At 43.2% G+C, this 26,649-nt stretch overlaps 1 protein-coding gene across 3 annotated transcripts; it reads right to left on the bottom strand.

Moving 5' to 3' along the window:
- Positions 1 to 1,432: 1,432 nt before the first annotated feature.
- frmpd1b (FERM and PDZ domain containing 1b) lies at positions 1,433 to 26,327 on the bottom strand. 3 transcript variants are annotated; one of them, XM_027286371.1, is made up of 17 exons: positions 25,971 to 26,327; positions 18,607 to 18,758; positions 16,248 to 16,358; positions 14,289 to 14,461; positions 12,778 to 12,880; positions 12,172 to 12,217; positions 11,765 to 11,869; positions 11,535 to 11,630; positions 10,348 to 10,473; positions 10,044 to 10,163; positions 9,347 to 9,480; positions 8,355 to 8,481; positions 7,900 to 7,992; positions 7,544 to 7,726; positions 7,043 to 7,190; positions 5,811 to 6,770; positions 1,433 to 5,608 (listed from the first exon to the last, which is right to left on the bottom strand). In XM_027286371.1, the coding sequence occupies exons 3-17, from the start codon at positions 16,352 to 16,354 to the stop codon at positions 3,042 to 3,044; spliced, it is 5,088 nt and encodes a 1,695-aa protein (XP_027142172.1). In that variant the 5' UTR covers positions 16,355 to 16,358; positions 18,607 to 18,758; positions 25,971 to 26,327; the 3' UTR covers positions 1,433 to 3,041. The 3 variants fall into 3 exon arrangements, with proteins under 3 accessions (XP_027142172.1, XP_019109301.2, XP_019109302.2); XM_019253756.2 differs by having other exon boundaries at positions 6,989 to 7,190; XM_019253757.2 differs by lacking the exon at positions 25,971 to 26,327 and adding an exon at positions 18,889 to 18,987 and having other exon boundaries at positions 6,989 to 7,190.
- Between the last annotated feature and the right edge of the window lie 322 nt (positions 26,328 to 26,649).

The following is a 26,649-nucleotide window of genomic DNA, read 5'->3' on the forward strand; positions in this document are numbered from 1 at the left end:
CTTCTGTGTGTCTTATGACCTCTGTGCCAGTCCCTACTGTGACTAATACTTTACAGCAACATGGCTCATCTGTCTTGACTTGCCCAAATATGCCATACCATAATCCCTTTTTGTCATCAATCACACGAGCAGCATCGATATTACAATGGCGCGCTGTAGTCAAGGTGAATAAACCCAACACTGAATCATAGTGACAGATGAAGTAAACATTGCGCAGTATCTGCACCACACTGTCAGACCGTGTTTTTTGTTTTTTTTTACATGGTGCAGAGTGCGACTTTCTAGATTATTGTGTCAAGTAGTCAGACTGCAGATAATGATCAGATTAAGGGCAATCTGACATGGGGACTTTGGATCAAGTGGGCTTGAGCTGCTGTAGTTACAAAGCCTCTCAGCTCTCTTGTTGATTCTTTTCACTCACAAATGTCCTTCCGGATATTTGTAAAGTTGGGTTGTTGTAAGTATAAATATAAGATTTCTTTGGCAAAATCTTAGATTTTTACATTCAAATTCATTATTTAAATTGTATTTTAATAATAGGAGTGGCAGTGTTGCTCTATCTTAGATAGCTCTGTAAATAATTTAAAGACATTCCCAGTACCAAATGAAAGGAGCGAGGAAAGGGACACACGAGGCCTCTGTGCTACATTAATAGATTTGTGGAAGTGCAGAAACTCAATGCTGGGAAAGAAATCCCAGTAATCCTCATTAACAACATAAGTATTGCAGTGACGGTACAAACAGGTTATTTAGATTACCAAAGCAATGCAGTGATGGTACAAACAAGTTTTTCTAAATATTCACTGCTTGGTTTAATGTTCGGCTAGGATGTCTTGTGAGATTTGTACAGACATATTGAGGTTATTGCAGCTTCAATGACCTGGAAGTTGCTACATGAAATGAGTTAATAACTCGTCTATAGACAGAACCCAAACACCCAGATATTCAACACTGTTAAAGTCAATGTGTAATTTATTCCCAAACAATACATTTCTTGGTACATCGACTTCATTATATGTGAATATGGAAAAGTGACTGCTCATGTAGAAACACACTGTCTTCATTGAAAATGAAATGCTGTTGATACAATGTTACCATACAGAAACAAAACAAAGTGGTGACACAGGCACTCTTCTCTGTTTGGGCCTGCTTTGTGAACAACTAGAGATGCTCCTGAGACATACAGTATGTCTTGATGTTAGTGCTGTGATGCACACTGCTACACAACATTACGTCCATGGCAAATGGAAGCTCTGAAATACTTTTTTTTTGTCCTGGCCACCTCGATAAAATTTCCCTCAGTCATCTGTTTGGAAGATCAAAATATACTACCTATCTCCTCTCCAGATTTCACTGAACACTGAAGCAGTCTTTATTTCAGCTAATCCACTTATTTATATAAGAAACTGCTGACTGATTTGACTTAGTTACCTTTTTGTTGTCGTAGGTGGCTCAAGTATATCCTCCAAATTGGATGGCTCATTAAATGAGTTGGCATCATGTGATATGGACGAGCTGATTAGTGAACACTGTACATCAGCAAACTGATCAAGCAATGTAATCCTTTTACGGACAATTCACAGACATCAGTATAGACAGGAGTCTTTATATTGACAAAAATGCTAATGCCATGCAACTTTGCAGAATGTTGCAATCCATAATGCAGTAAGTTTTCTTGAAACAAGACAAAGGCCAACATTCCAAACAAAGAAAGCACCCATTATATTCAGACAAACATAATGCAGCTATTGTTGTTTTTAATGTTAGCACAAAACAACAAGAATACAGTATGTGGAGGGGGTGGGGAGTTTATGTTTGCATAGCCATAAACTAAGGTAAAACAGAATAGGACACAAAGATATAAATGTATATCTACACGTCTGACCCCAGCGTACAGCAGTCAGTCCATCTGTCAGTCAGTATGTTAATAAGGTGGCGTGCCCAAAGAGGAAACCGTAGTGGGGAACAGTTGTGGCTCAGTGTTTTAAGACTTTGGATCTTTGCTACATCTGGACATAGTTTAACAGTCACCCTTGTGCCGAGTCAAAAACGTTTTTTTTTGTTTTTTTTCACTACATAAATAAGGTCCCCTGTTTTGCTCCCTGGGCCTCATCCACACATTCCAAGAAAATATATATGTCATGTCCTTTGGATGAAAACTAGATTAATGTTATAATACTGCATACGTTTGGGAGTAATGGGGGAGCATTTCCAAGAAGCATTCACTCAGAGGCAGTCAGGATCAGGGAAGGGGTAGAAAAAACACTTTACACAAGGGTATGTGTCTCATAAAAAGGTGCAATCTGTAACAGTCAAAAGTGCTCTCCCTGCTTTGTAATGGTATAGTTTTGTATCCCATTTATTTGTGACTGTAATGTTGAAAAACTAAATCCTTAAAAAGGTGCGATCCCTGCACATATAAAACAAATCAGTTAACAACTGTATTTCGCAAGAGTGATAAAGTATATTTTCTGTATTTTGTCAGTAAAACGTTCTGTCATACTAAACTTGAAAAATGACAATTTACAGATTACACCTTGTGGAGTGGATCTTTAAAGCAGCAAAAGATAACATAATACTGTCTCAAAGAGAAGGAAAAATTAAAAAAAATCCAGTGACATCCATAGGTTTTTTTTTTTTTTTTACACCAGAGACCTGCACATCACAGACCATGGTGCAAATATTGTAAAAATAAATACATAAATACATACATGGGTAATCCATCCTTACATACATACACATATTGTATCATAAAATAAGAGAATTATCAGATAATTATAAAATTCATATGTACAAATGCATAGTCCATATGCGTCCAGGAAGAGGCCAAGCAATGAAGTTTCCTCTCTTCGTTTAGGGTTTTGTTTGGTGTATATGTTTTCCATGTGGGTATGTATAATGTGGGTTAAAGTCTGTGTGCTGTGGTGTGCATGGCACTTACTGTACAAGAACACAGGAGTTACACACCAGATCACTCTGTGCTGTTTCCTCTTGTCTCACCTCTAGAGTCAGTGGGTTATTAGTGGGTAAAAGTTCACAGGTCAAAAGTTGAGAGGTACGTGCCCAGGCGTGTCCGAAGTGTCTAGTGTGCGTGTCCGGAAGAGCTGTGTGAGTGCGAATACAGAAGAGATGAGTACAGTGCATCGCTTGGCTAGTAGCCTCACCCCATCACTCTCCCCTTGACCCTGTACGGACCCCATGAGGCTCACACTCCTTCCCCCAACCCCAGCTCCAGTTCCAGCTGTCTCAACATCCCCAACAAACTCCCGGTACAGGCCCACTATCTCCTTCAGCTTGTCCATGGGTTCCTGGCTGTCATCGTCGTCATCCCTGTGGACCAGACTTGCATTATTGCACATGTCACAACCAGGGCAGGGGTTTGTTCGCAGGCAAGCTGCTGACAACTGAACAAGGGCACTGAAGCTGTTAGATAAAGAACGTAGGGCTTCATCAGGAGCCCAGCCTACACGTGTGGCTCGCTGACACCCAGATGCCAATCGTCGAGCCTCCGCCTGGAGAAGAGTCCTTTCAGCCTCCGTCATGGCAGCAGTGCTTGTCCCAGTACAATTTGGGTCGGGTGCAGTGGTAATACTGCCTTCATTTCCATTGTGATTTAGGTCTGGCCCCATTTTTAGGTCTGTGAGATCCTGCTCTATACAAGATGTTTGCTGAGGTTGTTCAAATGCTCCCCTCTCTAAGACCAGCAAAAGTTGGTCTATATCTTGACGTAGAGTGGCAAAACCTCCTTTCAGTCCACCATAGTTCTTGTTGGTTAGTGAACGAAGAGGACAGCCAAGTGTGGTTGTGGGGGAAACTGGACGAGAAACTAGGGGACTGAGTTCAGAAGAGGCAGTGGAGAAAGTAGAGAGGGGACGAGGGTTGTCCCGAAGCAGTGACAGAATATTGGGATTTGGAGAGGGTGTTGTTGGAGAAGAGACAGCTGCGGGCCGGGCTGGTTTGGGGCGCGTGCGGCGGGAGAACTCGTAAACAGTAAGCTCCTCGTCAAAGCTCACAACATCCTCAGTGTCGCCACTGAAACAGTTGGCGTAAACGGTGTGGCAGCCACAAGCCTCCCGGTGTTGTTGTGGAGGAGTAGTATCTGCATGTGAGGAAGTTGGTGAGTCACCTCCAATTTGCATGTTAGACACACCTCCCAACCCCACTGCTGAATGGGACCGTGACTGAGGCTGCTCTGATGAAACACTACCACAGTGTGCACTATTTTCTTTAAAATTCAGATTAGGGTGGGACCCGTTTGTCCCATTGGCCTTCTTCATGTGTGAGGTCACCTCCTGGGCCTCTTTGATGGTGGCTATGACAACTTCAGCCCCATCCTCTAAAATCTTTCCTTTTCCTCCTGATTTTGAGGTCTCCATCTCTTTTTCCTTGACAGGGGTCTTGTTTAAGTCTGATAAACCACTGGCGACAGACAAACCAGAGCCGAATCCAGATGTATCTCCATTGATGGAGCTAGTGGAGGGATAGTCCAGAGTTCCCAAAATCTCCTGGGAACGAGTCATATACCAAGGTAGAGCCTGGATCTTCCCTCTCAGGGCAGAAGCAGGTAGTCTGCCTCCGAGGCTGGAGGAGCTGGTCCTCAGGTCTGATCCTGATCCAGATCTTCCAGGCTCTCTGCTTTCTAGGCATCCTTTGGAGTTGGTTGAAGTGAGGGAGGTGGTAAGAGTGAGAGGTGCATCTGTATTTTTAGGTGACAGGCTTTCATGACTCAGAGAGACCCTCCTGGGTCCTGACTGGACGTTGCCATTGCGGTTACTCCAAGGGTGGATTCCGTTTGGTGGACTGACGCTATCCTTAAAGATCCCTTTGTTTGGATCAGTTGGGGAAACAGGAGAGCTAGCAGGTAGTGATAAGGGGTGAATTTTGGAGGAAGAAGTGGGTTTGGGGGGCACTGGAGGAGGAATAGCTAGCTTTGTACCAGAATTAGAGCGAGGGATAGAGGGTAGGTTTGTTGGCTTTTTTGCTTGAAAGATCCCATTACCTTGTCCCTCAACCTTAGGAGTTTCCTTTTCATCAGAAATGGATGCTTTGTCATTGGAAACAACATCTGTTCCATTCTCATTTTTCAGATCTTTATTTCGTTTTGGGCTGTTTTCTTGCTTCTTTGTTTGTGGTGTTGTAATCGGTGCTGGTTGCTTGCTGCACCGCACTGCTGTGATCAAGGGTGACGAGAGTGGGAGTCCACCTGCCCCAGATGTGACAGACTTGAACTCCATGGTGTCCGGCTCCATTTCCAGGAGTTCAGAAGACAGACGTCCAGAGGCATCCCCATTGCAGTGGGCATATGATCTCCCATGCTGGGGGGATTTGGGAGGAATGATCTGAGGTTTGGGAGGCAGCTGGGGCTTCGGTGCCAAAGGTGGTTTGACCTTGACTTCAGGTTTCTGTGATGGCTTTGGTGGGCTGGGCTTTTGGTTGCTAAGTTGATTTGTGGGGCCTTTATGTGTCTCCACTTCCTTCTTGATTTTAGAGACCAGGACTTTATTGGCAAGAGGAGAGGATGGTGATGGCTCTTTCCCTGGGAGACCTGGAGGACCATTCCAGCTTCCACTCAACCGATTAGCATTCCTCCGGTCAGCCAGCTCAGCGTCTGTGAGAGACAGAGATAAATCAAAAGAAAAGGAAAGAAAGAAAAGAGAAAGGCATCAGTTGATTCACATAAATATCCGCCACCTCCTTTAATCACATTAATGTCTCATTGTTGTCATGTGTTGAAAAAATCGCATGAAAAAATCAAACATGTCACCATAGACAAAAACATGACTTACTGATCTGCAAAGTTATAAACAAACCTGATAGATCAGGAACTGGAGGAGTAAATCTCTCCTGAGCATCAAAAAACTCATCCTCAGACTCTGAGACAGTGTCTTTGACAAACAGAGCTGGTTTGGGGTTGGGTGAAGGTGTCAGGAATAGACTATCTTCGTCCTTGGAGAGACGCTGCTCAGCTTTTTCTGCTTTGTGTCCAGGAATTGAGCTGGTCCTTAATGGGACTTTGGGTGGGGTCTTTTTCTTTCTTTTAATGGGTGATCTGTCAAAGGGCGTGCTGTCAATCATTCTCAAATCTCTTGAACTAGGGATCTTTGAAATGCGTCTGAGTTCCTCCATTCCGTGCTCTTCCTCATCGCCATCATCATCATCATCATCATCACTAGTAGCTTCAGGTGGACTAGGAAGGAAATCAGCCTTGGAGAGCTCAGCAAAGCAAAGGCAAGAGTTGTCATTGCCACGATAATTGAGGTTGGTGGGTCGCAGGGGCCCTTGGTGGCGTTTTGGCTCCAGGAGGTAGGGATGGTGAACGTCCAAGCTTGGTAGATCCTCGCTTGTGCGTGGTCCGCGACGAGATGGCGCTTTGGCTGCAACACTGCTCTCCTCCAGTGCAGCACTCAAGGAGCCACTAGACAAGCTGGAGAAGCTGCTGGTGACCCGTGGGTCAGTGTGGTACCAGGTGGTTTCCAGGTTCATTTCTTCATCAAAAGTACCGAATCTACGTAGACCACTTCCTGTTGCTCCTTCTTCCTCTTCACCCTCATTTTCCCTACCTTCTGTTGTCACTATTATCTTCACTTCCTGTTTGCCTTTATGCTCCTCCCTCTCTTTTCTTTCTTCTTCTCTCCTCTTTTCTTCCTCCTCTCTCCTCCTTTCTTCCCAGTCCTGACTTGCTGGATCTGGGCGTTTGTAATTATGCGAATCCATCGGGTCATCCTCATCTGTTGAGTCATCTGAGTCACTACAGCAGCGAGACACGTAACCTAGTAGCACCAGAAAAATACAAACACCAGACAAGCATCGCAAAAAAAAATGTGTTAGTCTATTAGCAGAACAGAATCATGTTTAAATTATGATGATATAATATGACTGGCTTTTCTATCCGTACCCATACAGGCTGTTGACATTTGATGTGAAAAAAAGTCTATCAAAAGGCCAAAGCCATAAAGTGATTAATTAAAGTGAAACAATTTTTGCTCACTTGATAGGGATTCATAGCACACGCCCTCTATTACGGCGAACCTCCCACACACACCTTCTTCAGCAGGTATCCGGTGCACCCTCACTTTTGGGCGCCCCAGACGGAAGACACTGACACTGGGATCCACCAGGAGTTTGTAGTAGCCTCCCAGCAAACACCCTAAGTCTTTGGCTGCCAGAGAGTCCATCAGTAAGGCAAATGGCTGAGAGGGGGAGGGCATAGCAGAAGATAAGGTAAAGCGGTAGTGATTAAAGCCAAGGGTAAGGGACAAAAGGCAATGGAGTGGGAGAAAGAGGGAGAGACAGTCACCTTTGAGTCCAGTGAAATAGCTTTGTATAGCTACCACACATCCCCTTAGGCTGTATACTATACTATGTATTGGAGGAGAAATGCCTGACCTATATTTACTCTAGCATGGGCTTTGGCATAAATGTGGTGTGGTGAGTGAACATCCATTTTTTCAGATCTGTGTCGGTGTATAAGTGCCTACACATTTATGAATAATAGAGCCCAGTATCTCGATGACCATGTACATGAATTTAATGTCTTCCATACCTTCATGTCGTGCAGTGAGATGCGCAGTAGGCTGACTTTGTCCGACTCTGACAATAACTCCACTCGGCTGATGCTGCTGAACTCCACCAGTGTAGAAATCACGTTGAGCTTGTGGTTGATGACCTGACTCATCCCATACTTGGCTCCCACCAGCAGGCTGACTAATACTTCCCTGTCCTGAAGCTGAGTGTAGGCGAAAGTAAGGAAACATACATCAGAACAGAAATGAAAGGACATAGATAAATGTGTTATATAATGACATGGTCTAATATTAGATTTGAATCATTTTAACTGGTTATATAGTGTATGATTTAGCAAATGGACCCACCAGGCCACATCAGGCTCCTAAACCTTACCATCATTGTAGCTGAATATGATCGTCCCCCATATGAAATAAGCTCTCCCAGCTGAGTGAGGTAGGCCAGCCGAGCCTGAGTAGCAGATATTACCTACAAAGTCACGGGGGACATGGGAGAAGATGGAAGAGTAAGAAAGACAGCAGGATGGCCAGACAAGGGAACAAAATGAAAGAAAACCACAAGATGTCCCAGTAGACTCACTGGCCAATAAATCATCATCTGAAACACTCTACAAGCCCTAGAATTACTATTTCCTTTTTAATTACTCTCCCGCCCACCATTTATCTGTCTACCAACCTGCTGTCACTCCATATACCACTTTAAACCTCAGGGAGATTAGCAGTCAGTAAGTGTCAGCTAAAAAGTACCCTAAAGCCTCTACTAAACTGTGACCATCTATCTCTTTACGCCTCTTAATGCTTCCTTCCACTCATTCATCAGTTTATATCTACCTTCTGGCGTGGCTCTAGCAGGGACTGAATCTTTTTGAGGTGGTAACTGATGGCTTTCCTCAGGTCCTTCTCCCTCATGTTGCCCAGCAGTGTAGGAGAGATGAAGCTTTCAAGGCCAAACTCCTTCCTGTCATGACCATACACACACACACACAGGAATAAAAAGTTACCTTAGTGGCTGCTAAAGTTGAATTACAGTACCCCACATGCACTATGAACTTGATTTTAGTTCATCAAAAACAAGTAAATATTGGTTTGAAAGGTAGAGGACGTCTCTGACTCAGAAAAACTATAAACCTAATGTGAAATTGTAGGAGAGGTAACAAGGAAAAGGATGCAGCTAATCACAAGCACAGCCTTCATTTTACTATATACCAAGTTTGTAACATGGTGATGTCATACACATATCTGCAACACATCTCTGAGTTAATCAGTAAGCGTACCTAACTGTAATTAAGCTGGAAATTTGTGCATTAAAACAAAAAACAGGCTTTACTAAAACTCAAAATAAAGCAGACATATCTGCTGATGTTGTTTATTTCCCCACAGTTGCCACTAGATGTTACTAACAAACATATTTTAACTGACTTCAGTGCAGCTGTAACCATGACTGCACCATCAGTTTAATTTGAAGTGAAAAAAGCCTGCGTCTGCGATACACACAGTATTTATGACTTATATAACCATATTAATCTATGCACTGTGTGACAGTGGGGTGGTCTTTTGGGAAGTGTGTGAAGGAGAGAGACGGAGAAAGACAGAAACCTTTGATCCACACACACTAAATAGGACAAACCCTTTAGCACACACACAAAACATTTTCCAATCACATTAATAGATTAAGTATTGAGCGGGCACCCTTATCCCACACAAATCACAGTGATTGCAGCAAAAGAACAAGCTCCCCAGACCAAAATTACACAAGGGTGCTGGAGTAGTGTCCTACCAGTACGACACTAAAATGACATGCGCACACAAACACATAAACTCACGTAATATTCTTGATAGAGGCCCTAGTTTGTCCACAACTATCTAGTCTCTCGTGCATGTGCAGGGCAGCCAGGCGGAGTGCAGTGTTACACTTCATCTCTACTGCGAAACGCTCCTGCAGCACGTCCCCAACACTCTGGAAACACACACAATCACAGCGTAATGCATACAGACATTACAAATGAACATGTGCGTTACAGTTAACATACCAAAGCCCAACTGAGAGGCATCATATTTCTATATTTACTTGTATAATAGACAAACATACAGTACATTGTGTCAGATATCTCAAAACACACACGCACATGAGCATCTTTATAAATAAATCAACACTGGGACACCCAAACTGACATTTATACAGCAAAAATAAACACAGCAGGAAGCTAAGACTCCTCACAGAACAATACATAAACATGACAGAAGTGGCACTCCCAGTGGATCTATTTTTATACTGCTTTTTAGAGCAGGTTTAGAGCACACTAGAGCAAATTGCCAGATCATTTATTAAACATTGGATACACGACCATAAACAACTATTTCTGGCAAGTGGCAAGTGGAGTTTTTTTTTTTTTTACTGTATGAATATTTACACTTGGTTTCCACATGTAATTAAGGAGAACGGGGTCATCTTCTCTTTGAGATCTCAAAGATGAGGAGAGAGCGAAACAGATGGACAGATAGTAGAAATTAGCCTCTGACCTGTAGAAAGAGGTACTCAAAGGCAGAGGGGTCATCCTGCAGCAGGTCTGTGGGGTCTCTGGGGATGAAACATACTCTGAACAGACATCTGTAGTCATGGGAGTCTTTTTTCTGCACCACCTGGTGACAATAAAAAATAGTACGAAGATAAAGATGGACACAAGCTCTAAAAAGCAACAATTCATCCAGTCTTAGCTGTTGTCGATAGGTCTAGTGTAACTGCTTGAGAGTAAAGTAAATTATTCATAATATAAACAGCCATCCACAACTACTGTATGTTCGTGTGTCCATTTGTTTACTTCACCTTCTGTATGAGCTCGTCTTCGTGCAGCAGCAGCAGCTTGGTGATGCTGTACTGTTGCTCTAGCACCAGGGCAAAGTACTCAATGGCCCGGATGGACAGTTTATCCTTCAGAGTCAGAACAATGTCCTGGAATGGTGAAAAAACAACAGTTCAACCCCCCTTAGATAAACATGTTTCATCCCAGTCTGCTGATGGCAGATGGTCAAATCTGATTCTCCTCTCAGTTTCGCTTGCCCTGGGAATACAAACTGAAATACAATACAAAATCTGCTGAAACAATAATAATGTGCTCATGAAGACAAAAGCAGACGTGGACCCACTGGTGGTGAGTTACTGACGCAATGATCTCATTATGATGATTGTATACAGTAAATCTCTTACTGCACATGCCCAGCTGGAGATAGAGATGACATCTAGAGTTACTCACAAAATCCAGCTCGACAAATGATTCAGCTCTGAGTCACTCTTCTCCTCACTTTTAAAAGTTTTGGAACTTCCTCCTCCAGAAAGGATATTATATAATTAAGATTTTTTTTTGTATTATTCCACAATTAAGAACAGCCAAGAAGAGTCTACCCACACTCTGACACCATTGGGGCAATCACATCATAACTTGTCGTGTACTTAATTGCAAAATACACCCACTTGTTTCAAGAAAGCCTTTGACAACTACAGTAGATCCATTGTTAGGTCTCATAATGCTTGAGAGAACTGAGGGGGCCACTGAATGGATCTTCTGAGGACAGTAATGTAGGCGTCAGATATTGTCAAATTTAGCAACATTTACATAAAAAACATAAAAACCCCAGAGATTTATCTATCTATACTCTCTAAATTTCATCTAATGGTTGCTTTTTTTATCTATCTATACTCTCTAAATTTCATCTAATGGTTGCTTTTTGCATTTAAGATGTAAATTCAGCTTATTCAGCATGGTAAGTTTTGTCATATAAATGAACTGTCTTCTCATTGGCTTTCCTGGAGCGCACAGGTATTGACAAACATGCCAGGTGCTCAGGAGTGATGCTTCGACCTCTTGGGCCAACCAGTAACAAGATTCATCATCCAGTTACTCACCCTGCATTCAAAATCAATCAAAAGGGACCCAGTAGTGTAGCAGTTATTTATTTTGACCTTCCATTATCAGTATACACCCAGTCTAAACCTCTGTGTAATAAGTTATATACCTTGACAGTGGTGGTGTTGTCAAACTTGAAGGCCTTGGTCTGTCCGTTCTCTAAGTAGACCTTCAGAACATTGGGCAGGAAGAGAAGAGAGTTTCCCTGCAGGAAAGAAGTGAGAGATATCATTGTTGTTGGACAGGAATCGATATCAAACAAGGAAAGATAAAATAGGAAAAGGGCCCATGACAGCTTAGAAAATAAGACAGAAATTTCACAGCGGCTGTCACTCCCACCTGAGTGTGCCCGTTGACCACAACCTCCTCTGCAAAGCGCACTTTAACTGGATTACTCCTCAGACGAGCTCTCTTCTCTGCTGACATGATGGATGACTTGGGATTCTGCAAGACACACACCAGGTCCATTATGCAAGGGCTGGACCACGCACTGAGATGTGCACACTTGTCGAGTTCAAACCAATTACACGATTAATTCTGAGATCGCCAGAGCGGTAATCAAACAGTCAACACATGTTTAGCAATGTGAATGTCTTTAATCCCGTCAGAAGATGGGAGCTTACGGTCACATGCTTGACAACACACAGTAGGCTTATATTCAAATCAGGATGGTGTAATGAAATGTGTGTGTGTGTGTGTGTTTCTGTTGAAGGGGGGGGGGTCATCAATGTCTTCCTTGTACTCACTGTCATGTGCCGCAGGATAGTCACAGTGATACAATCCTCCAAGTCCCTGGGAGGGAAAAACACACACACCCACACACACAAGCGGTCACGTGCACACAAGAGAGATCATTATCTTTCTGTCCTGCTGTCAAGTAAGCACTTTCTCCTCTGACCTTTGCTCTTGACTTGCTAAGCCTTCCTCACACACATTCTCGAACATGAATCATCCGCACACAATCTCAGAAATACACTCCGGCAAATTAACCATGACACTGCGTTTAGTCACCGGACAGACCGGACACACCGGTACTATGAACCTGTTCCTAGTAACTGTAGAAGTGGATTCTCATTGTCCACAGAAGGTCATTTAAATACTTGTATTTTAGATATACAGATAGATGATGGTGATTTATCTCTGTGACCTTTTAATTAAAAACAACTGATATCTGTTGTAAGATTTTATTTGAACACACTAACAAATCAAATAATTCTGGCACCAAATAAAAATATACAACACATATTTGACATCCAAGTTAATAATACACTGCCTTTTCTCAATCACTCAGTGTTTCTGAATCTATTTTTGTCTTGTAAGACAGAAGATAACAACACTGCAGTCCCTCTCACCTTAAGATGTTTTCCACCTGCTCGTCGCTCAAATCCTCCAGCACTGTATCATTAATCTGCAACACCTGGTCCCCTGGGTACAGTATCCCATCTGCAGGACTCCCTACACTCACACACACACACACACACACACACACACACACACACACACACACACACACACACACAATGAAAAGAGTGAGCGTTTGCATAAAACAAAAACCCAGCTGCACACGTGGGCTTGCACTTTCAGTTTAGATAAAGGGAGATATACACACAGATATAGGACATACACACACACACACTCACACACACACACACAAAATGACACATATGGTTATTCAACATGGCTGACTCAACACTGTTCAGCTGAGCTCTCCAGGATGTGAGGGGTTACGGTTATTCTGGGTCTCATCCAGTTCGGCTCCGCTCTGCTTTCTCTAGTTATTTATACTCATTTGTCTTCAGGCAAGAGAGCACGACTGAGGCGCAGCAGTTACAGCCTTCTCTAACACACACAAACACACACACACACACACACACATACACAAACACACACAAACATACTAAATGTATGTACATGTAAACACACACACCCCGTCTGTCTGGTAAAGCCCTGTCTGATCCTGATTTTTGACCCACTGACAGTATCCCACACTGATTTTCACACACACACACACACACACACACACACACACACACACACTACACATATTCTCTCTCTCACCAGACCACCCCACCCCCCCATTGAGCTTTCATGTCAGTTCTTCCAATATCCTGATTCTTGCTGTTTTTCAAGTTCCCTCCCGCCCTCTTTTTCTTTTTCTATGCTCCGTCCTCCGTCCACCACTTCTCCTCTCACAGTCACCTCCACACCAGCAGCACCTCGCTAACTCCTCCTACACCCAAATGCGTCACCCACCTTTCATCGCCTCTCTGTTCACACTCATTATTTTTCGCTCTCTTTGGCAAAATTTGCACTTTGCTCGTTGACTGTTTCGTGTCTGGCATCTTCTCTGTCTATTAAATCCTGTTTTCTGTTATCACCTCTCTCTCTCTCTCTCTCTCTCTCTCTCTCTCTCTCTGGCAGCAGTTAGCAATTACAGACCTAGTAGCAGGGTGGTACCCTTCTCTTGGGGCATTTATCAGCTTATTCTACAGGACAGATATAAAACTAATGGGTCAGCATCTCTCACTCCTCCACTCCCTCTCACTCTCTCCTGTGCGCCCCTATCAAAGTTGCTTAAATGAAAAGTGATTGAATTTAGAAGGATGAGCAGGTGGCTGTGTTGTTTCTATGGCTTCTCTGGCACCATGCCTTGCAGTTTGAATGCCAGGAGAGTCAATGTGTGTGTGTGTGTGTGAGAGAGAGAGAGCGAGAGTGTGTGTAAATCTGTCTTGCTGCGGGCGATTCACTGTTGCATAAAGCAGGTGGCCATTTGAAGAGGAAGCAGGAAAACAAAGTGCACTCATCCACACAGACAAACATGACACACACGCCACCACCACACACACACACACACCCCGTGTACCTGTGGCAACATCCCTGACCAGCAGGGGTGCGTTTGTGGTGAGGGTGAAGCCATGTCCAGTGCTGCTGTCCAGGACTGGGTCCCTGGTGATCTGCAGCGTCAGCTTGGTCTGGAAGTTCTGATTGGACAGACTGTTGGAGCGCTGTGATCTCCCATCGCCTAGCAACCGCTCTCTGAGGAGGTCAAGTAGGGCGACAGGTTACCTGACTGGAGGCTACAACACTTTGGTCATCACGGGATCAATTCAGGCAGATCAAAGACGAGACAGTTCACTGCGAGTTCAACTTTCATCGCTTTTCACAGCAACATCTTTTCTTTCACAAATCATTGCCTCCTTTATTAAGCTGACTATAAAGAAGTGATGAAATCTATTATGGTATCAAATAATTTCACATTGCAAACAACATCTTCACTGATGGTTTTTACAGAGATTTTACAGCTGCAAATAATGTTTTCATCATTGATTAGTTGACCGTTTACTTGATTAATTGCCACTTAAATTGTCAATTTGTCTATAAAATCAGACAACTGTGGAAAAGTGAAATGGTGGCATATTTAAATAACTAATTTTGTTCAAACAACAGTCCAAAAGTCAAAGAGATTTGGTTGACAATGATAAGAATCAGAAAAAAAGCAAGAAATATTCAAATTTAAGGGGCTGTTACATGCAAACGGTTGCCATTTTTGCTTTAAAAGTGACTCAAATGATTAATTCAATACCAAATGTAAAACCAAAGGACATTTGGTAATTAGCAATAAACACGACAAGTACTATTGGCTTCAAAATATAGCAAAATGTTGATGTTAAATGGTTATAGAAGTTATTGCAATTCATCACGAGGGGACCTTGAATATCTGCAGCGACTTTTACACCAATCTATCAAATAGTTATTAATAGATATTTCACTGTGAACCAAAAACGTGAACCTTGTGGAAGCAGTGGAAGAAAAGTCAGAGGATCACCAAAGTCATTAAAAATTCATCATCTAAAAACCATGAATGTCTCACCAACCTTGAATGAATTAGCAGGCCAAATATATTGTATACTTTATAAATAGCCAACTCAACCAGCAGTCAGAGAGCAGAGGTCATATTCATGTAAACTAATGTACGCCATCAGCTCAAATACACCCTGGGAATATACAGTATCTGTATATGCATTTAAATCTAACAGTAGCATCTGCTGTCCTGGTCAGCTGCTTGTGACATTATGAGACTTTTTCCCAAGAATCACTCAACGAGGAGTTTACTGGGCTTCCTCCTCAGCACTGCCTCCTCTGCTGAGAATGAGAAACCACTCGACAAAGAGAATGAAGGGCTCTTGAAAGCATATTTGTGGTCCAATGCGTGGTGTGTTTGTGTGTGTGAGAGAGGGACAGTTAGGTTTTGAATCTGGACTCAACTATGTGTCGTGTGGGTGTGGGGAGAGGATGTGGTGTGTTGTGTGTGTTCATACACATAGGGTAAAAAATAAACTATTTCTACATCTGTTCTGATTTTTAGTTTTTTTTTTAAAACAATGAAACAGTGTACTAGCACATGCTCTCAGATAAAACATTAGTATGGCTACATTTCTTTTACTTTAAATGATATATAGCACACGTCCCACATTTATACCCCACTACAGGATCTGGCAGCGAGCCTAGAACTGGATAATGCTGTTTTTCCTCTCCTCTCTATCCCAAACTTGATTGTTTTATCTGTTATTGTCGCAGTGCTCTGTGTGGGGGTCAGCATTTTCTGCTACACGTGGCTGTGCGGTGCCAACATTTTCTACTCTATATCTTCTCTGTATTATCACTCAGATCACACTGATTGTAAGTGAACAAATAAAGTGACCTAGGTGTTGGCATTCATGTGTGAACGTTCAATAGTTGACTCAATGTGGGATGCAAAAGATTACAGGGAGTATTTTTACTCCAACTTTGCCCTGAGCTCTGACCCTCGTTCATTCTGTACCTGCTAAGCGACTCCCGAGTGCGACGTATTATTGTTCCCACCACCTGCTGCACCCGGCTGGCCCCCCGAGCTGGAGACCTGCTCCTACATCGCTCCTTCTCCTCCATTTATCTAAAGAGACAAAGAGAGAGGAGAAGGATATGAGTTGCAGACATAATCCCAACAAACAAAACACAGAGAGAAAAGGAGACGTGGAAAGAAGATAAAAGGATTTGGATAGGAGGAAATAAGTTAGAAGCCGTTTAGAGTTGGACTAAGTTGTCTTGTCGGACTGTGCAATCAGCAGCATAATTGTGCTCCGGCTAAATTTGCATCTCATCTGCTCTGTTTTTATATTCAGAGCGTGTAGCCTGCCTTGAATGCGATGAATAATCAGATATGTGAACAGAAAGCAAGAAAGGCTGGGAGAAAAAGAGAGGGGTGGAGTGTAGTCGGCACGAACAACAACACATGTCACACACATTTGACTCTGACCTGACTCTCAACCACTGCGCCGTTACACAATAACAGGATTCACAAAACGTTCAACATAAATATGCTACAAACTGCACGTTCGCTACAACTCCGCAGCTGTGCACTTTTTGCTTAGCCTGCCCTTTAAACGGAGAGAGTGTCCGGGACATAATGAAGAATGGAAGGCTCAGTCGAACCCCAGGGAGGCAAAGCTGGTCAGCATTGAGTCCTGACCAAATCTCAAGACTTACGACTGCCCTCGACTGTGTTTTGTTTCTGTCAGCCAATCAATACACTGGCATTGAGCTTATAGAGCCTCTGATAATTCCTAGACAGGGTTTTTTATCTATTGCTGAAAACACAGTGAAAAATGATTGCTGTATTATACGTGTTAATGTTTATTTTGTGTTTGATGCAACGTACATTCTTTGTTTCCTCATCTTTGTTGCAAAGATGAGGAAACAAAGAATGTTTCTATTCGTAGCTGTATAATTTGTTTGCGACATTACACTGAATCGGGTAGACATTCTTTTTTCTGCTGTCTTGTGATATCCTTCATCTGCTGGTGGCTGTGTTGGACTGTTTGACCCCGTGAGCAAAAAGAAAACTTTGGCAGGAACATGAAGAATAGCGACTGAGACCTGATCAATACAGTTAACGATGATGAATGTGCTCCTGAAACCTAATGATCCACACCTTGGCCTCGGCAGCCAGCTGCAGAGAGCTTAGTTTGATCAGTTCTCTGAAATACAAATCAAACTTCTGCATGCCAAGACTTATGTGAACATCTTAAAGGGAGGAACTCAATTCTCTGGCCATCTGCCACACTTGTTTGAGACATTTTAGAACATACCTTTGTCCAATAAATGAGGAGGGTAAAGTCATTACAGCGCAATTACCTCCCTGTACTTATCATCTGATTTATGGCGAAACAATACACACTGCACTGCAATCAATAGAGGATATTAAGCTGTGTTGTGAGTTAAGTCGTACTCTATTCATGAGACAGAACACGAAATGAATTTGTCATTATGATCAGCAGTTAAAACAGCAGGATTTCAGCTCATCTCCTGTTGAAGTAATCGCTGGTTCAAGACCAGCGACTAGCCTCCCTCAGTAATAGTAAACCATGTAGTGTAGATCTGTCCTTTAAGAGGATTAGAGGCCCTCATTCTGCACCGGATCCTCACTGGTCAGGGTGTCACTTTAGCACTTCCCGCTGATCCAGGCTGAGGCAGATTGAGGTGGATGAGTGAGGCTAGCTGACATCTGCACACGAGGAAGCGTTGGATCATTGCGAGAAACATCAAACAACATGCTTGGACTCCTAACAGACGCTTCCTTGCATTGTGTTGAATGCGCAGCACGCTTACAGGTATACAGGCGTGCTGTATTGCTGTCGTCAGTGCTGAGTCAGGTGGCGTTTTTTGCTGTCATTCTCCCTTTTTTCTCTCTTCTGTCTTTTATTTTCTCCTCTCTCTCTTGCTCCCTCAACCTCACTGTCCTTGCAGAGTCAGATAGTCTTCTCAGATGACAGTCTCTCTGGGCAGCAGCAGCAGCAGCCAGCCGTTTTTATATATACATGCACCTCCTAAGCACTTGATCAGTGGTTTTACTATCCTCACTCTTTACAATAACAGCCCACCTTTATAACCGTACTAAATCAAGACAAGTGAAATAAGGGCAAACATGCTGAGTTTTTATCAATGTATAGGTGTTAGATAATTAAATATTCCACTTAAAAATAATACACAGTAATAACACATGGTAAGCTTCTGGAAAAGGCAGAAAAAGATCTGACGTGTGTTCTGTCGTCAGCATAACACATTCAGCAGCTCCGAGCTTATTTTAAGAAAGCAGCACAATGTCCCACATTTTAACTAAAGACTGTGAGAGCATGACTCACCGTGATGTGGCTTGTCTCTTCAGGACTCCAGAACACAAATACCCTCTCGCCCTCTGAGACATCAGCTCTGCAGCCCCTCCAGGATTGGCTGAAAAGAAGTGGAGGGGGGGTCCTTGTGATCATCAGGGCCAATCCCAATCTGGTGCGGCCACCTGTGCAGAAGAGAGCAAAGCCATCAGGGAGACCTGTCAAGTCCCATAAACAAGACCGCACGAGGGGTTTATAATTAGAACGAAGCGTGAAAGTCCGATTAAGTTCGGTTCTCTGCATAGGATTTCTAACCTGTTTGTAAGTAACAGAACTATATTCCAGTTGTTGATATTTTCAGAGTGAACACACAAGTGTGTCAGGCAGAGCAGATGTGACTCCAAACCAGCTTTGTGGTTGTGGTTTTTCCAACAGGCCCCTCCTCTGGTCCCCAAGGCTCTCCCTCTCCCTCTCGCTCTCCCTTTTCTTTTTTCTTTCTCTCTCTCTCTCTCTCTCTCGCTTGCAGCCTCAAAAGCACATGGCGATGTGTAGTCGAGGCACTCCATCTCCGTCTGCTTGTCTAAATTAAAATTTCATACCGCCCAGTTCAGTTAACTGTTCTTACTGGGGCGCACTCTAAAAGCACAGAGGACAGCCTGTGAATCCTGATGTGGTGGAGAGGAACGCTGCCAGGCAGACAGGGATCTTGGCCAGTAATAAAAGAGGACAAGTCTTTCATATGAACATCAGAACAGCAGATATAGCTGAAACCTTAGCTGGCCCCTGGTTTGCAGAGAAAAACACACTTGAAGAACGCTTTGTTGCGGAAAGCCTAGCTGTTGAATTAGGAGAAACACTGAATAAACATTCTTCATCTTGTCTAAGGAAACCGCCTCATTTTGCACTTGAATGTTGATCTGTGAAGTAAACTCTCGCTCCCTGATGCTTTCATCTACAAGAAAGAGCAGAAATCAAGGATGTGGTAGTCCCATCTGTGCAGCTCGTCCATCAGGCCCTGTGTCCCACACACAGAGCTCTTTCACGAGGCCCATGTGTCCCAGTGAAAAGCCAGCAGAAGACCTAGACCCACACAGACTGCAGGGCACATGAATAATGCATAGGGCTAATGCAGGCCTCCCGACCGCCTCCTTTCTGCCACTTTGCCAACACAGGCAACAAGAAGAGCGGAGCACAGGAGAAGGAGAGAGACACGGGAAAGCCGTATGGGGGTTGCAGGGGTGAGGAAGGGTGGGAGAGGGGAGGGGGCTCTGAGGGGCTGAGAAAAGGGGAAGGGATACAGAGTAGAAAATTGGTCGAGGCAAAGAAAAGAAAGAAAGGACAGGATATTGGACGGGGGAGGAAATGGGGGGAATTTTAAGGAGGGTGAAGAGGGCAGAGGCAAAGAAACGAGAAAGTAAAGCTGCAGGAGAAGAAAAGAAAGGACAAAAGTATATACAGGGAGACGTAAAGGAGTCTGTCCTCAAGGAGGAGTGGAGAAAAAAAAAGCTGATCAATGCAGCATTTCTTCACCAACTGAGAACACACAAAGCCGGGCAGCAGACACTGATGTATGGTTGCTCGTTAAATAAATAAATAAAACGGCAGACCTGTAGCACTGTTACCATTTGTCACGCCGTTTTTATTCCTCCAGCGTGGTGTCCTAAATGAAGAGATTCTTCCCTCTGTCTAATGATGTGACAGCGTTTTCATTTGATCCGAGACGTTAAAGCCTGTGAGTCTGTGAGCTTGTGATGAGTCTGCTCCTAATCTGGTCCTGAAATCAATAGTAATTGCGAATCCTGTCCTCCACTGTCGTGTCCTTTAAGTCTCCAAGCTGCCCTCTTCCAAACACAGAGCTCATCAGCAGGCCTTGTAGCATGTCTGGCCTTTCACTCATTCCCCCGTCACAACCTCCACCAGTCTTCACGGTACATGGAGAATATCTGTAGGTGAAGTAAGAAGGTAAGTAAGGTCGTCTGTTTCGAAGTCTGTCTCGTTTCTCGGAGACAATGCCCCCCTTCCTCCACTCTCTCTCTCTCTCTCTCTCTCTGCTTTCCCACACAATGTCCCTCTGTCTCAGACAAAACAGTCAGTTATTCAGTCCTGTCGGCTGGTATGAGTACACATGCAGTTCATAGAAGTGCTCCTCTCTCTCCTCAAAGGTTGAGAGGTGGCACTGAACTGGCAGCTTCTGTGCAGCCAGCTGGAGAGAAAACAGCCCAATTAGCACTGCTGGGCCAGACCGGGCCACTGCAGGTCACATCAACCTGGACAGCAGCCAGTGAAGGTTTATTGTGACACAAAAAATGTTCACAGTAATAAATAAAGACTGGACTGAGGCACTTTGTTAATGTAGTTAAACACACACACACAACTCAAAGACCTTAATATGATAAGCAAGTGGAGCGTTACACAACTGGTAACCAGACTCTAGCAGAATCCTTGCTCGCTGATTGAACAGCGGCTTTTATTTGGAAAGGAACAGTTGGCGGCTATTGACATCTTGCTCTCAATCTGTCCCACCACACACACACACACACACATATACGACACACCGGACACAGCTGCATCACGAGGCGCAGGGTAGCAGCAGCAGCAGCAGCAGGGGTTGGTTCAGCAACTCTACAATTCAATTTGGTTCACAGTCGCTGCCAAAAAAGTTGGACACAGAGCTCAGCAAACATTCGGCCGAACAGCAGCACTCTTGGCAGAAAATATTGTGTGTGTGTGTGTGTTAATGTGAGAGTGATTTAGATTCGTGCGAGGCAGCTTCAGATTTCACAAATGCAAAGCTGAGACACATTAAATACTCCAAAGATTCATTTTCGTCTTGAAAAAGGCTGCAGACGAATAAAACAGATGATATGCTGTGCTTTTAATTCAGGGGTTGACCCGCCGTCGTAAATTACATTTATGTAAATGTACTAAACAGGCTTCAGAAGAAAAATATCTGTATTATGGGAGCTTCAATTCATCGATAAGTTGTCAACTGTTGAACTGAATGCCAACTATTTGTTGTATAATATGTTGAATATATTATATATTAATAGTTTCTCTTTTCTTCAGTCGTCTGTGACAGTAAACTAAATATCTTTAGGTTGTGGACAGAACAAGACATTTGAAGACGTCACCTTGAATTTTGGGAAACACTGATCAGTATTTGTTACCATTTTCCGACATTTGTTGGACAAAACAACTGACTGATAAACAAGAAAATGATCGACAGATTAATTGATAAACTTAAAACTTAAGTACATTTACACTTATTGTACTATTCTATACTGCAGGTTTTATGCATTTCATGATCTTATTACATTTTTGTTTAACTTCAAAATAATGGCCACAAGCTGCTTCTACAATAATAAATCAGAATTTTTGAATAAGAAGCCAAGGAGATATCATCACTGTCGTGCTCTCAACAAATGAATGATGTTTGATCACTTTATATAATGTGCTAATATTAGACTTCTTCTTAACACCTAAATAATCAGCCTCCTCGTGTTCTCAGTGTTTGTCAACAGGGAATTGTTAAGGTGTCCTTTCTTTAAACCCTCTTTGGATAAAAGCTTTTTTTCTGTTGAGAGGATCAATATATGAACTAAACCTGTTTTTAAAGAGGGATCAGGAGCTTCTCATTGAATTGTTTTATGATATTTTAGCCATACTAGCAGCATGGATGCGTGGATGGTCATGGATGTCAGTCAGTTGGTCGGTCCACTACTTTGGTCCAGATTAAAATATCACAAAAACAAATATCGGATGGATTGCCAAGAAATTTCTTTTATTATCTTTTCAGGAATCTCTTCAGTGTCTGTGCCAACTGATAAATACAACAACAAAAGACATTAAAGATAAACATCACAGTATTACGATGGAGACTTCTGCCTCCTCCTTTCCCAGTGTTTCCCATCATTTCTCTTCCCTTTGTGTGTCTGTCTTGTCGTCTCTCTCTGTTTGTGGCCTCTGGTTTTTCGCTTTCATCTGCCTAATAACCACAACACCTGTTTCCAATCATCCCATCAACCTGACCAGTTCAACCTCCGGACTTTGCCAGATCGTTTAGTCTCCCTCGTGGTAACATCATCACGGCCAACCGAGTGAATCTTTTGGAAACCTGCTTTGTGATATCTGTCCTGATCTCTCGGGAAATCTGCCAGCCATGCCCAGCCCTGTCTCGTCTCAGCTCCTGTTTTTGGATTCTTGCCACCGCCAGACGGCACCATTCTGGATCACCATCACCTCAGAATTCAACCTTTAATGCTCTGAAATTATCTCTGCTAATTTCATTAAACTGCTTCAACCGATCTGGATCTTTAGCTTGCGTTTGCATTTTGGGTCTGCTACCGTTCAACGTAACACATAGTGTACAATGTACAACAACACACAAGTGATACAACTATCATATGACAAGGATAACATCTGGATATCTGAGCAGATATCTGAGCACAGGTAATCAATAGCAAGAGTATTACTCTCTCTCTTCATCCTGATGGAAACAACTAATATTCACTAATGTTGCTCCAGACATTCGTGGTTGCCAGAGGATGAATCCTAATGACTTTTGTGATGCCCTGACTTTACCTCTTGTGACACCCACAGGTTGAAATTTGTGTTTTTTAGTGAAATGTTTCAACAACTATTGGATAGATTGCAATGAAATCTGGTGCACAAATCATGTCTCCCTAAGGATAAACTGTAATCGCTTAGGCGATCCCTTAACTTTATATCAAGTGTCACTATCAGGGCAAAACTCTGTCAAAAGTCTGTCCATTTCTTTGGTTTATGAACCAACCAGCAAATTAGTTATTATACTAACATGCTAAACTACAATGATGAAACGGCCAGTGTCATTGTAAATATGTCAGCATGCTGATGTTAGCATTTGCATAAAGCTTCACAGAGCATGGCTGACACCACATAATGAAAAAAAAAACCCACGCTACTACAGCCGACCTTCAAACAGCAGTCTGGAGGCTTGTTAAAGTCTGCTGATTGCTTGTTGTGTTTTGCTGCTTATTTCTCTGTTACCTGTCTTCCAGACATAATCACATCTCCTGTTTTTCATTCAGCCTTTCAGCTCATTCCATTAGCATTATGAAGACAGGGCTCACCATGCGTTGCTCATTTCATTTCCCCTTTCATCAGCGACCTGGCGAGGCTTGAGTTCCCCAAGTGCATTATAAAATAATGGGTCTTTTGAAGATTAATAGTGCGCTGCATTGTGTTACAGATCTCTATCAATGGTTCTGATGGTTCCGGAGAAGAGACAGAGAGAGAGAGAGAGAGAGAGACAGAGAGAGGAGGATCTTGATGTCTGAGGAAGGTCTTTGGATGTTAGACGATGACAGATGTTACAAGTCTGGAAAACTGTCTGGCTCACTTCTTCTGTTGCAGTCTGAGCCAATTTCCTTCAACCCGGTGATCCTTCAAAAGCAGCACAATAGAGGGCTTATCTTTAAGTAAAAGTTATATGAAGGCAGCCAGGAAGTCAGCGGCCTCTGGGCTCTGAAATAATACGTACATATAGCTACAGTCAGACTTTAATATTTCATATCACAGTGGGGAATGGATGAGGAAAAAAGTGGTTACACAGAGCTCATGATTTACTTAGACTCAATGCTTTTCATACTCTTAATGTTTTACTATATATTCATAAATAGAGTTGGCCTACATTAGGGCGCCGCTGCCAGTCAATTGTGCCATCACCATGGAGCTGTCAAATCAATGAGGTCACGTCTCCTTTTTCCTCTGCAGGAGTAACACATTTACAGTATACCTCACCTCTTATTCCAACTTCAATCTTTACTATATGTCCATCCATCCATCCTTCACCATTACCATACAACCAGTGTAAATCCTGACCCATTTACTGATAGGATATGAACTGAGAAAGACCAATATTGACTGATCAACAGCTTCCAGGAGCTGTAACAATATGAATCACATTCCTGAACAGCCCCGGTGATCAATTCATCTAATGATCAGCTGGTCAAGGCATTGGTGCTGAAGTAGCAACCACCAATCCAGCAACACAGTGCGCCCTGGAGACATGGAGCTAACACTAAAGAGGAGGAGAGGCTGGCTGGCTGCAGTAAGTGGGACAGAGGAGCAGTCAGCAGGGCAGATCTTGGTTAATGCAGCCAGGCATCAAGTCTTTCCTGATGTGCAAGTTATGCTCCTCGAGTTTCTCCTCTGGCAGAGTGACCTCGGAACAGCGGCTCCCATCACATGTTGTAGCATACATCCCTGAGTCATAGCACTAAGCCTGCAGCAGTGGCAGAGCACAGCCTCTCTCTCACACACATACACAAGAGTGAAGGCAAAACACTGAGCTTACTTCACATAGTGTGCACATCACTGGACCAAAATTGCATTCATTCATTAGGCGTGTTTCTGTGTGAGCGTGTTCAGCTGTGACGCACAAACAGCTGCTAAAAAACAAACCCCTCAATGATAGTGATGTCTCTTTGCACAGTAGGATAACACGTGTTTAAACGAAAACGCAATCAGCGGTCGTATTAAATCATGTCATGCATTAAATGAAGGCCCCCAGAACAGCAAAGCACATTGTTCCGGTCTAGTTGTGTTGCTTGTCATGCTTGGCACGGCACGGAACAGCGCAGGGAAGAGGCTGCTGCGGGCCAAAGGATATGAGCAAAGAAGAAGGAGAAAAAAAAAAAATAGGGGAGGCGACTGACTCTGTCCTGGAGTGGATGAACATCGCCTACGCCCATTCACAATGTGCGTGTTTTACAACCCAGACTCCTGCCATCCCCATGATCCGTCAGGGTTTAGTCTGTTCATTTCCAATCTGTAGCCGGTGACGGTGATTTCACTGCGCATTCGTCCACTATCACTAAGACATGTGTTTGTAAATATGTACAATGATTGCCATTCATCCGTGAAGAAAAATGACCTAATTTCTGACTGGGATTCAGTGTAGTACCAATTTATAATACCCAATAACCTTAATTTGGGTTGTGAGAATAAACTAACCACGCATCGATCGCGTGTATCGCTCATGAATGCTTTATAAATGTCCTTAAAAAGAATCAATATTTATCCTTGCATTGACCAAACATTAACTTCAGTGGTCGCACAGCCATGTCCGTCAAACCAGGAGGCTTAACAAAGAAAAAAAAAAGGTCAGTCTTTTGTTGCTTCCTTTATAATTTTAATCGGCTTTAAATCTCCACACCGCCTCCCTCAAACAGGGACACGAGTAGCCTGCAGCCCGCAGGCGTTGTGAAAACAATCATCGGTTCAATTTATTCATTTCTGATAAATAAATATCAGTCCCAATGGCAGGAAAGGATGCAAGGTGCAGGCGCCCTCCGTGAAACAGCCGGGCGCTCCTTCACCAGACAATAACACCGGGAAATACCGAGAAAACTCACCTCGTGGTCTGAAGAGGAGACAGACGGACCGGGAGTCTGGGAGGGTGGTCCCCCCCAAAAATCAGATCAGTGATGCGGAGAAAAGGGGGGAGAGATCTTTGTTTCTCAGAAATATCCGCGGCGTCCTCCCGAGCCGGATGATGGTGATGTGATGCGTGTGTCTGTGTGTGTGTGTGTGTGTGTGTGTATGTGTGTGCATGTGTGTGAGGGGGGTTTGGCTATATGCTGGATGCTGTCATCGTACTGGGACTGCTCTCTGCTTAATCCTCGGCCCTGAGCTCTGAAATAACCCACCCCCTCCCTCTGTTCGCCTCTTTCCTCCCTGCCTCCTCCGCTGTCTGCCCGGAGGACCCCTTCTGCAAGGTCAGTTTTATCCAGTGAGTTAATAATAATAATAATAACAATAATAATAACAACAACAACAACAACAACAATAATAATAATAATAATAATAATAATAATGCAACCAATTTCTAATATTTTGTAAATAATATACTGACTATTGAAATTATATCTTTATTATTGAGGACTTTATCATTTAATTCCTGATGTGTTGTAAGAAATAAATACAGCTCATAGTGACTCATTCTTTTACACCAGTGTGTGACTTTTATTTAATGACCACTAAAACAAATAGCCCCGCAAGCCAGGCTGGAGTATTCAAAGTGGGAAGCTGCCC

The sequence above is a fragment of the Larimichthys crocea genome, chromosome I (genome assembly GCF_000972845.2).
Source record: "Larimichthys crocea isolate SSNF chromosome I, L_crocea_2.0, whole genome shotgun sequence".
Taxonomy (NCBI): Eukaryota; Metazoa; Chordata; class Actinopteri; family Sciaenidae; genus Larimichthys; species Larimichthys crocea.